Genomic DNA, 13,042 nt, shown 5'->3' with positions numbered 1-13,042 from the left:
AAGAAACTCATTGAAGAGAGACTATATGTGTTAATCAATTTATTTATCATGCATACCTTTTTCACATGAAATGATTGAATTAACAACTAGTCTACTTTTATTAATCAAGAAATCTTCAATCAAAGTCTGATATCACATATTTGATGATTGTTGATCTTCATAACAAGTAATAAGTACTCAATTTCCGTTCTATTGAGTGAAAAATTCAATAGAATTTGAAATTGGAAATAGTGATATTCCTTTTTTGAATTGATTTTCTCATTGATTTTATTTATCCACGGCTATTTATCCATTTACACACACAGGTTGGTGGTCCCTCACCACACAATAACCAACTACCGGATAAAGGCTTTCGCAGTCAAGTCTAGGACACGGATTTTCACACTTGTTGTTGTAGCACCATTGGTCATTGGCACATTGGAAACTGGCCTGGCATACTAAAAGGCGAAATCAAATCAAATCAAAGTTTGATATCAAATATTTGATGAGTATTAATCTTTGTAACTGTCATGAGTACTAAATTTCCGTTCTACCGGATAAAACATTCGATAGCATTTGAAATAGAAAATAGTATTATTCCTTTTAAGAATTGATTTTTCCATTGATCTTATTCCATACCTTTTGAATAAGGTATCAAAATATTTTTTTCTCACAGTTACTTTGGAAAGTGATCATTCCTGCACTGATTACAGAACGCAAAGTATCACTTTTCCGCACTAGTGCGCAAAGTATTACTTTGCGTACTCTTAATACTTTGTGTATTATCTTGCAGCCATCCCAATCAGCTGTTGACATTGTTGGCGTATATTTTGAATGCGAATTTATTCTATCTATATTTCTTCTGATTTTCAAATACATAAAAATGAGAACTCATTAAATTATACATTTTGAATATTATTAATTATTCATTATTTCAAACAATATCTTTTTTATGCATAAATTGATTGGTTGAAAAATTATTTAGAAATCAAGATTTACTCAAAATGATTCAAATTTTCAAATTAATTGGATTAATTTAATTCTTAATTTGAATAAATTATTGATTATTAATTTTCAATTGGATTATCAAATTTAAAATAAATTGTAGTTGTTATTAATAACAAAATTATACAGACAAACATTTGATGGATTTCAGTCATCATTTTACCCATAATCAACCACTTTTCATATTCAATGGTAACTGCAGGAAAAATTTAATGTGAAATACGTGCGCAAAGTTTCTCTGCTGCACTGAAGAAACCATTCCGCCCTCGCCTACAGCTCGTGCGTAAACGTTTCTTTCGGTGCAGCAAACTGTCACTTTGCGCACTAGTTTCACAAATAGCTATTGTATGAAGAAAACCTTTCCAAATTGTTCATAACAGATACCTTCTAACAGATTATTCAATTTATTTATATTCTTTGCCGTCCTTATGAGTTCTATCAGTTTAAACAGAACTTGACAAACATAAACTGTTTGGCATCATCTGTTTTACCCAATTGAGAACAATAGATCGGCAAAATACTGTAAGAACAAAAATTAATGTTTTTGTAACTAGTCTTACTGCTATTTCCAAAGCTATTTGATTATAGGCCTATAGGATGGGTGAAAAGTCCGAGAATGGCTTAATATCTCCTACACAAAGGTAATTCGACGGTGGGTGTTATTTGGGATCATACTCAATTCGAAAATACTACTCTAATATGACTTTGAAAATCTGGGCGTGATCTTGGATCTGCCATATTGAATGCAAATTTGTTTTTAAATAGGAAGGTGGTCATGTGATAGTGATTTCGAAACAGAATTTCAAGGAAAAAAGAATGGCGAAAACTGCACATTGATATCTCAAACCGTTTAGAAGATATTCACATTATTAATCAATACTATTCAAAGCAGAAACGATAGAAAAACGTCTGAGAACGGCTTAATATATCATACACAAAGGTAATTTGATAGTGGGTGTGATCGGGGATCCTATTCAAATTGAAAATACCACTTCAATATGACTTTAAAAATCTGGTCCACCATCTTGGATCCGCCATTTTGAATGTAACTTTATTTTTTTAATAGGAAGCTGGTCATGCGATACATGATTTTGATACGAAATTTTAGGATAAAAATGAAAGGTGAAAGCCGCACATCGATATCTCGAACCGTTTAGAAAATATTCATATTATTATTCAATACCACTCATGTGTTTCATTTCAAATTTTCATGGTATTGATTAATAATGTGAATATCTTCTAAACGGTTTGAGATATCGATGTGCGGTTTTCGCCATTCATTTTTTCTTGAAATTCTGTATAGAATGAATGTATCATATGAAAACCTTCTTATTTGAAAAAATTAAGTTGCATTCAATATGGCGAATCAAAGATGGCGCACCAGATTTTTAAAGTCATATTAAAGTAGTGTTTTCAATTTGAGTAGGATCCTCGATCACACCCACCATCAAATAACCTTTGTGTATGATATATTAAGCCGTTCTCAGACTTTCTTCTCTCTTCTCTGCTTTGAATAGTATTGATTGATAATGAGAATATCTTCAAAACGTTTTGAGATATCAATATGTGGTTTTCGCCATTTTTTTTCTTAAAATTCCGTATCGAATTCATGTATTATATGAAAACCTTCTTATTTAAAAAAATTAAGTTGCATTCAATATGGCGGATCTAAGATGGAGGACCAGATTTTCAAAACCATAATAAAGTAGTATTTTCGAATTGAGTAGGATTCCCAATTACACCCACCATCAAATAACCATTGTGTATGAGATATTTAGCCGTAATCAGACTTTTCACCCACTCTGTATATCAATTATATTCTGTTAAACTTCATCCTGAACATTAATTTGGAACTGAATGAGCACAGCTACTCACTTCCATTCTGCCATTCCTGCTCAGTCAAGCCTTGGGCCGTTACACACACAGGTTGGTGGTCCCTCACCATACAACGACCACCTGGAAGAACGGTTTCACATTGGAGTCTGGGACACGGATAGTCACACATGTTGTCGTAGCACCATTGGTCATGGCCACACTGGAAACTGCCTTGGCATTCTACAAGGCGGAATCAAATCAAATCAAATAAGCCAAATGATAATGAAGAATAGAACAATTGAATAAAGAAATTTATATAAAATATGAAGAATAGGAAAATTGAATGAAGGAATAAATATAGAATATGAAGAATGAAACAATTGAATGAAGGAATTAAATATTGAATGATAACATACTAACTTGACATCATGGTTTGAGAAGCTAAATATATCGAGCGCCTACTGAGGTCTGTCTATGCAACCCGCACTACACTACTCCCACTGCTATCATAGAGTAAAGAAAACTATATTATTCCGGTCATCTCTGCGGCTATGAAACCCTCTACTATACAGTGTTAATAGTCAAAAGTAGGCACCTCTCAGCATGTCTCGTCTACAGAACTTGGAGCATCGTATACAGGTATTTCTGAGAGACTCAACGATAATCATTAGTGAGGCCAGTAACGTATAGTAGAGGCTATTTAATTGAAAGTTAAATTGTAAGTTTTTTCTCTCTGATTCTTTTCTGATGATTACCCTTAGTAATAATTTGCATTAGAGTTTGTATAAAATAAGTTGAGACTTATGAAATTTTCGACATGCTGGAAATTATTGCATGGTATGCATTGTGTACCAAATTGTATTCTAAAAGCCGGAAATTTACGAGATATTTTACTGAATTATTTCAAACGTAAGCAGCTGAATGCCTCTAGAAAGGCTGTAATGAAACACTGCTTGGATTATTCGAGTCGAGGTTGTCATTTTCACTATTTTATATGTCGAATAAAAATTATCCAGGCACCAATAGAAAGGACACATCCTTCCCGTTAATTTGATAGAAAATTATTTGCATTACGAAGCCCCATGATTCTGAGAGAAGGGATATTCAAAAGAAGAACAAATTTTTGCGATGTTTCCAATTTTATCATAAAAGTTAAATTTCCTTTTGATCCTCCTATCCTTAAACTTTTCTAGCACTACTAGGATATTGGGAATGATATTCTACATCCAATTCTGACGTTGAATTGGAAATTTGAGAGAGTTGCAATTTCACACCATTTGGCAACCCTGTAATTTCTTGGGATGGAGGGCCAAGTCTCAACTTATTCTACTCAAACTATAATATCTTCCCACTGTATTATTTTGATCTATTGTGCTACTATTTTCCTATTATACAAATAGTATTTTATTACTGTGTCTTTTCATTATAATACTGAGTTCAATTGTATCTGTGTTCTAAGTAGTCTTCCTCTTTTGCACTCACTCACTCTCTTCCCTATTCCAGGTTGCCTATTCTAGCCTAGCATCTATCATTCCAGTGATTGAGGCCTTGAATAACTCGAATCAAACTGGAATCCAAATGGTATTAAATTATTTGAAGACTTCTGGTCGTAGCTAACACTGAAGATAGCTGGAGAAAATTTGATAAACGCTACAGCCAGCATAAAGATGTGTTATTAATTAGGATAATGTGAATGGTCTCATAAAGTTGTGAAAATGAAAAATTTCTAAAATAATTATTTTTGCACATCTTTCTTCCATGATGAATATGCAACTATATATTGCTATGATAATCTATGATGCAAATATATACCTTGTCTGACATTACCTTGTCTTTTATGTCTGATTTTACCATCTCCCATTTCGTTTGGATCGTTCACTGTGAATACATCTATATAACAAGAGAGAGCATATAAATCTTCTGACAACATAATCACTAAATTCTAGTATATGAAATCGAGAAACTCAAATATTAAATATGAATAATTATTGTAACTGCCAAATTTCATCTTTCTTGATCATTATATTATAATAATTGCACGATTTATTCTTTCTATTAAGATCCATGTGTTGAATAACTTAAACCTAAGAATAGAAAAAAAAATGACATCATTATTATTATTTGATGATGTAATGAGGTTTTGACATTAATGCCCACTCTGCCAACAAACTACAATATGGGAATAACAGTGTGAAGAACAGTAGATACAAAACGATACTTTAAGGAAGCTTTTTTGCTCGAAATCACCTCCCCCCTCTCCCCCCTCGTCAATCCCGCCTCCCCTTCCCCCCGCCCGCATGGTGGGGGGTGTTGGGGGTGTTCTAAAAATTGATTTCCCCTTCCCCCTGCCCAGTGGTGATGAGGGGGATGAAAAGAGAGAGATATATCTCTCTCTATCCCCTTCCCCCTGCCCAGTGGCGATGGGGGGGATGAAAAGAGAGAGATATATCTCTCTCTATCCCCTTCCCCCTGCCCAGTGGTGATGAGGGGGATGAAAAGAGAGAGATATCTCTCTCTATCCCCTTCCCCCTGCCCAGTGGTGATGAGGGGGATGAAAAGAGAGAGATATATATCTCTCTCTATCCCCTTCCCCTTGCCCAGTGGTGATGAGGGGGATGAAAAGAGAGAGATATATCTTTCTCTCTCTCTCTCTCTATCCCCTTCCCCTTGCCCAGTGGTGATGAGGGGGATGAAAAGAGAGAGATATATCTCTCTCTAACCCCTTCCCCTTGCCACAGTATAGATGAGGGGGATGAAGAAAGTGAGGGAAAAAATAATTTCCCTTTGAGGGGGAAAAAATTCCCTTGCTGACAGATTGAAGTGAATCCTTTTCTCCAATGCTATACTGACAGATTGAAGTGAATTGAGAAATTCTCTATCACTCTACATCTATACTGTCAGATTAAAGTGAATCCTTCACTCTACATCTAATGCTATACTGACAGATTGAAGTGAATCCTTCACTCTACATCTATACTGACAGATTAAAGTGAATCCCTCTCTCACATCTAATGCTATACTGTCATATTAAAGTGAATCCAGAGAGAGAGAGGTCAATGACTCTCTCTACATCTATTGCTTAATAATCTATTGCTATACTGTTAGATTAAAGTGAATCTCTACAATAATCTAAGTTCTATAATGGGTCATATTATGCTTGGTTTCCAACTGACAGTCAAGAGTTAATCAAACTGTTTATGATTGTGTAAAAAATTGAGCTCTTTTGCTGTACAAACATCCCAAGCATTATTGTTTAAGTGTTTTCTCAGACAATATGTAAGTATAATTGGAATGAGCTAGCATATCTAAAAATACTTACATATTCTCAGACCTATTTCACTCGGCCAAAATAATACTCAACGTCTATAGTTACCATGAAACTGTCTTAAGAAGATACGATTTCCGCTCACACTCAATTCCCATGAACGAGAATTAAAACTTCTGATGTTATCCTCATTCAAAACCACTGAATATTCTTTCGGCAACTTAATAGTGTGTTTAAAGTCGCCTTCACTATCAACATCGATAATTTTAAGGTGAATTTCGCCATTATCGGCAAATGTTACCTTTGTTAGCACAAACCAATCATAAGGATAAAATTCGAAACCCAAATCAAGTAGTGGATTTGCTTCTACAGAGAACTCGTTGAAACTTCTCCAATCGAAATAGTTAGACAACATGTTGTCAGTTCAAGCATTTAGACTAAAGTGACGCGTGCGCCTGCTTGTGTGCATGCTACACTCCCTTGTCTAGACAAATGACACGTGCGCTCTGCTCCCTGTGAGGTCCGCTTCTACACATAAGTCGGATAATAAATTCACTTTCTGTGTACCACTGAAATTAATCCTCCCGTTTTTTGAAGATTTTCAAAGAATAATTTTAAATTTGAAACAGGAACTTGTCTTATTGAGGTCACCGACAGACCTAAATTTTGTTGAGTCCGCAAGTGGAACAAGCGTTAGTGTGAAAATTACAAAACTGCAATGGAGAATGCCCTACATAACTTTAGAAGATCATGTAAGACTGAAATTTTTGAGACTGCTCGATGCTGACACTCCACTGAAATTAGGTTTCCGGCATTGGGAAATTTGTGAATTACCAAATTTGCAAAATTCACTTGACCATTCTTGGGCAGTTCGCACCACATCGAGTTTTGATAGTCCAAAATACGTTATAATTGCATTTCAAACTGATCGTAAGAATAAAATCAAAAAATCAATATCTAATTTCGATAGCTGCAGTATTTACAATGTTAAAGTATATTTGAACAGCGAGTATTATCCATATGAAAATCTGCTAGGTAAGAAGGAGGTATTATACCGCATGTTCTTGGATTTCGCGCCCTTGTATTATAATCATTCAATCAATAGCGAACTCAGAACAGAAATTGACTTTAAAACGTTTTGTGAATCAACACTGCTGATTGTTGTAGATTGTTCGCACCAAGCAAGTCATTTGAAATCATTGACAGATGTTCGTATTGAAATGGAATTTAATAGTGCAGTACCTGCAAATACTTCTGCCTATTGCGTTTTAATTAGCGATTGTGTGATGGAGTACACACCTCTGACGAGCATGGTGAAAGAAGTTCAGTAATTTTATTGATAGAGTGCACCGGCTGCAATATTATATAAGGTGTGCACTCTGACAAATTTGGTTCATTATCAGTTTCACCTTTGAACAGGTAACATCTAAAATGTCCTATTCTTTGTGTTCTGATATTTTGGACAAGGCGCAAACTTGGTCTATTGGTATTCAGTGCGATCTTGATTCCGATAGTTTCTATTATGAACCAAGGTGCAGTACACCGATCCAGAAGCCGCTGCAGGTGGAGGAGGAGGAGGAGAAACGAGAAGAGGAGGGGAGGGAGAAAGATGAAGGATTCGACGATGCCACCGAAGAGAAAGAAGTGGACAAGCAAGCGACTACGAAAATTGCTACGGTTGATCTTCACTGGTTTAAACAAGATTGTAATCAAATTATTGTGAAAGAACTTGCCATAATTGATCAGTTTAATAATTATATTGTATTCCATTTCAAATTGCCATTTGCAAAGACAGAATTGAGTGCAAAATTGTATAACAATGTAACATGGTTAGAACGTCACTATCATAAAATAAAATGGGAGGATGGAGATTTAAAATACACTGACTCATTAATATGTGATTACCTTGTAGGTTATGAGAAAATTTTCACAAAAAGAACTGAGAAAGCAAAGTTTTTAAGAAGATTACATACTAACGTTCAATGTATACCAGAGGATTTTGCAAAACCTGATTTCAGCTTTTTCACTAGTTCATGGTGCTATGGTGTGTGTAACATTCATAAAAATAGACCAGATGGACGGTGTGCTTTGTTCAGTGCTCAACATTATAATTCTTTTTTGTTTAAAAATATGTATCAAACAAATAATTTCATGTCTGAAAACAATCAAATGCAAAGTATGAAAATGGCTGTGATGTACACAAATTCGCAGAAAAGAAACTTTGCTCGTTATGGATTCTTCTACAACGGAAAAGAGATTCAATGTGTTTATTGCATGCATGTATTGAGGCTGCATAAAGCACGTACATGTTGTCTGTCTGCAATTAATGAAGAAAGACCGCTTAATTACTCTATAATAGTGCCAGCCTACACTTAGTTTTGTTCATTCGCTTATCATGGATCCGAGAAAGTGGCTGACTGTGACAACGAGTTGGAAGTGAGGTTAAAAAACTGTATTGATTGGTATGATGAGTGTGAAAGTGCAATTAGGAAATCAACTCATGAAAATTATAGTTTGGCGAAACAATTGAAAGACATTTTTCTAAGCACGGTTAATTTAAATGACATAAGAGACTATCTATGTTATTATCGTCCTCATAATTTGTGTATAGATAAGTTAATTAAAATTGAAGATGAAATTATGAATAGTTGTGGTGAAATGTGTAAATAAACTTTTTCTGTGTTCAAATGATTTTTCATTCTAATATTCCCACTCACTTTTTAGTTTAGTACTCAGTCAGAGCTAGATGTGTCAACAGCAACGTGTGTGGTGTGATCTTTTTTATACAGCCGAGACACGACTGTCTTCAAGTTGTAGGTGCAACACGTGCATATTGTTAATTTATAGAACAGACACACATGTCAAACATCTGGAAAGCCGTTAACATGCAGTGTTATGGTTTTTCAAAATTCAAAAAATTAACTCGTCTCTTGATGGGAATTTCATTTAACGAATTTGATTCAATTGTGAAGAATATTAAATTTTCAACAGGATGTCAAGATGTTGATTTACTGTTAACAAAAACAGAAAATGTACACTTTCCAATTTTATCTGAAATATTCAAATTGCTCGATATACTAGACAGTGGGCATCTGTATTATGATTGTACAAATGATTCAGCATTATCTGTTGTTAAAAATTCCGATGAACTTTGGAAATGCTTGTACGATATTGCAGATAAAAAATGTAAAAGAACTTAGATCATTGACCTCTCTCTGGATTCACTTTAATATGACAGTATAGCATTAGATGTGAGAGAGGGATTCACTTTAATCTGTCAGTATAGATGTAGAGTGATAGGGAATTTCTCAATTCACTTCAATCTGTCAGCAAGGAAATTTTTTCCCCCTCAAAGGGAAATTATTTTTTCCCTCACTTTCTTCATCCCCCTCATTACCGCTGGGCAAGGGGAAGGGGATAGAGAGAGATATATCTCTCTCTTTTCATCCCCCTCATCTCCACTGGGCAAGGGGAAGGGGTTAGAGAGAGATATATCTCTCTCTCTTTTCATCCCCCTCATCCCACTGGGCAGGGGGAAGGGGATAGAGAGAGATATATCTCTCTCTTTTCATTCCCCTCATCACCACTGGGCAGGGGGAAGGGGATAGAGAGATATATATCTCTCTCTTTTCATCCCCCTCATCTCCACTGGGCAGGGGGAAGGGGATAGAGAGAGATATATCTCTCTCTCTTTTCATCCCCCTCATCTCCACTGGGCAGTGGGAAGGGGAAATCTATTTTTAGAACAACCTCCAACACCCCCCATCCTGCTGGCGTGGTGAAGGGGAGGCGGGATTGACGAGTGGGGAGAGGGGTGAGGGGATTTCGAGCAAAAAAGCTTCCTTAAAGTATCGTTTTGTATCTACTAAGAACATATTCCCATAATTGACCGAGCGAAGTGAGGTCTAAGATTCAAGTCGACGGTTTGGCATTTCTCTTAATGTTCGAATGTTTAAATGTTTGAATGTTTAAATGTTTATATGTAGCGCATTTACGGCGAAACGCGGTAATAGAATTCCATTAAATTTGACAGGTATGTTACTTTTTAAATTGCGCGTCGACGTATATACAAGGTTTATGGAAATTTTGCATTTCAAGGATAATATAAAAGGAAAAAGGAGCCTCCTTCATACGCAATATTAGAGTAAAAATCAGACTATAGAATTATTCATCATAAATCAGCTGTCTAGTGGTCTATAATACTACCCGTTCAAAAACATCGAACATCTTGAAAATGTATCTTTCCATCAACGCTAGTAGACAGTTGACTACTTACTTTGTCTTTCCATGAGCTTTGGCCATGATTCTAGTTTGGAGTTTGGGGTTATTGATAGAAAACATTTTTTTTCATTCTTATTTTTTAATCTGATGATTAAAATTGCAACAAATATTAATGAAAAGAAATCGATTACTAAAATCAAGAAAAGTGAGAAATTAAGTTTATAGAAAATCAGCACTATGGTGGTTTATTTTGTTAATTTCAACACACCGTTTTTTCGCCAACACGACAACACAGAATGTTCTCTGATGGGTTGATTGTATTGGCGTATTGACGTCAGCCAGACCTGATAACAGCGCTCACACTCACATTCCAAGACGACACGTCACGGTACGATAGGACAGATAGCTCTATGTTTATTTAGGATTTTTTCAAGACATTTTTAATTGATAAATTATTTATTAATTTTTGAGAATACATAACAACAGGTCAATGAACTTCCGGATCGCGAGGTCTACTGTTCACAGAACTACTAGTATATTTTATGAGAATTGAATGAGAGAAGAGTTATAATTATTATTAGTATACTTACTGTGTGAGATCTTAGATTCGTCCAATGGAGTTTGCCGTTTGTGGAGAGTTGAGTTCATGATGAGAGGAGACGGAAGCACATGATGTGACGTCATTAGAAGGATGACGAACATGCATATTAATTCTGGGAATAGTTTTAAAATGTGTCCAATCTGAAATGGAGTGTTTGTTTAGGGATTCCACCAAAAGATCACAATTTGTTAGGAGTACAAACAAAACGGTCATGTCGATATGAAGACTTCAGCTGTTTAGCGTTCTTCCATACCTATTTCACTGACTCAAATTTCTCTAATGCTGGGTTTTCACCGGTTGTGAGAAAATATAGAGAACCAAATACATCACCTATAAACTTGAGTGTTGATAGGAAATTACATTGGGTAATTATACCGCAGGGCAGAACATCCAAAGGATCTCTCTGCCGATAAAAGCCATGAGAATAAATAATAAATACACCGGAGTTAATCACAACAGTTATTAAAATTCTGGTGTTATTAACAAAAGTTATTAATATTTTGATGTTAATAACAAAAGTCATTAACATATGTAAATAACATTTTCTTCAATAACAAGGAATTTTCTGTTAAAAACACGAGTTATTAACTTTTGTTAAGAGAAATTTTGACGATTCAGTCAAGTTGATAGCTCGTTTCATCAACTCTGGTGTAAACGTTGCTTTATCATTGTACAGTTTTCTAGTGGCATCGATCTTCACCGCGACTTAAGCCAGTTCACACACATAGATTTTTGTTCGTACGGTATTTTGCCGTCCTCATAAATTCTATTAGATTAAATAGATGATTTCATACAGACGATGTTTGTTAAACTCCATTTAATCTGATAGAATTTATAAGGACGGCAAAATATCGTACGAACAAAAATCGATTTGTGTGTGGAGGCTTTACTCGTTCTGTTCGCACCTCAATAAAGATATGTTATTTCATACTTTGAAAATAAAATAATTTCATATCCAATGTATTCATTACCATTCATGCTATTGTATTCAACTAATTTTATATCTATCAGAAAGTTGAATAATATCAATAAAATATAGTTTGAATTGTAACATCCACTTATTCATTAAGAATATTCTATCCATTTCTCTTCTTTATACTACAAAATTTTTCAATAGTTTATTGATAGCCTTTTCATAGTATTTTTATATATTTTCCATAATACCTATCCACTCATTCATAATATATTCTTCACATTACTCTCCATAATATTATATTGTAAAGTCTGTTATTGTGATCCTTACTTGATAATACCTGAATAAACACATAATCAGATACACATGAACATTATCGGCATTTGTATAAAAGCATGGAGGAGAGAACACTGTAATTCTTCTTTCTTCCGTGATAAAAGGTAATTCACTGTCTAGTGATTGCAAAATTTTGATTTCTAGGCGCGTTTCATGAAAATTCGGAACTCTTGTGAAACAGGAACAACTGAAAGTAGTACGTGCATTCATTGAACTAGCAATACATAAGATTCATATGATTATCCTTATCCAGTGTAGGTTCATATTGCGGTTACCTATCCCTGTTTTGAATGACATATAATATTCTATGATAAGGACCCCAATGATTGAAAGTTTTCTCACTCACCATTATAGTAACTATGCGGAATAAATAAATTATTTAATCAAGTATTATTGGGCTAGAAAAGAGCATGGATGTTCTGCAATTTTTTCTTTTGAAATAGTGAACTTTTCGGCGAGTTTTTGAGACTATGGCTACTGAGCCTTACTCATAATAATGACAAAGCATGGTTCAGTGAATAGGAATATTGAATTATCTGATATGATTTGATGTCCGTCAAGTAGTATAACAATACTTCAATCATCTGAGACGTTGATGATTAAGAAACTCATTGAAGGAAAACTATCTGTTTGCATCAGTAATCATGAATACCTTTTTCACATGAAATGATTGAATTAACAACTAGTCTACTTTTATCAAATATTTGATGATTGTTGATCTCCGTAACACGTAATAAGTACTCAATTTTCTTTCTACCGAATAAAAAATTCAATAGCATTATTGAAATAGAAAAAATAGTTTTATTCCTTTTCTGAATTGATTCTCTTATGAATTTTATTTCATACCTACTGGATAAGGTAACTCATCAAAATGTTATTTCAGATAATTTTCCACAATATTCTTCCC

General features: G+C 34.6%; 1 protein-coding gene across 2 annotated transcripts; it reads right to left on the bottom strand.

The window, feature by feature from the left end:
* Positions 1–24: 24 nt before the first annotated feature.
* On the bottom strand, positions 25–12,793 carry LOC111056546. 2 transcript variants are annotated; one of them, XM_022343921.2, is made up of 5 exons: positions 12,482–12,793; positions 10,876–11,026; positions 4,627–4,689; positions 2,860–3,039; positions 25–437 (listed from the first exon to the last, which is right to left on the bottom strand). In XM_022343921.2, the coding sequence occupies exons 1-5, from the start codon at positions 12,482–12,484 to the stop codon at positions 286–288; spliced, it is 549 nt and encodes a 182-aa protein (XP_022199613.2). In that variant the 5' UTR covers positions 12,485–12,793; the 3' UTR covers positions 25–285. The 2 variants fall into 2 exon arrangements, with proteins under 2 accessions (XP_022199613.2, XP_039295966.1); XM_039440032.1 differs by lacking the exon at positions 12,482–12,793 and adding an exon at positions 12,130–12,423 and having other exon boundaries at positions 10,876–11,223.
* Between the last annotated feature and the right edge of the window lie 249 nt (positions 12,794–13,042).

This window comes from Nilaparvata lugens, chromosome 13 (assembly GCF_014356525.2).
Source record: "Nilaparvata lugens isolate BPH chromosome 13, ASM1435652v1, whole genome shotgun sequence".
Lineage (NCBI taxonomy): Eukaryota > Metazoa > Arthropoda > Insecta > Hemiptera > Delphacidae > Nilaparvata > Nilaparvata lugens.
The sequence above is the reverse complement of the archived record's forward strand: the minus strand, read 5'-3'. Positions and strand labels throughout refer to the sequence as shown.

Coding starts and splice junctions, on each gene's coding strand:
- LOC111056546 (XM_022343921.2), bottom strand. Junction 4,690..10,875: donor CGAATCTAAGATCTCACACA/GTAAGTATACTA, acceptor CTTGTTATATAG/ATGTATTCACAGTGAACGAT. Junction 438..2,859: donor GCAGGAATGGCAGAATGGAA/GTGAGTAGCTGT, acceptor TTCGCCTTTTAG/TATGCCAGGCCAGTTTCCAA.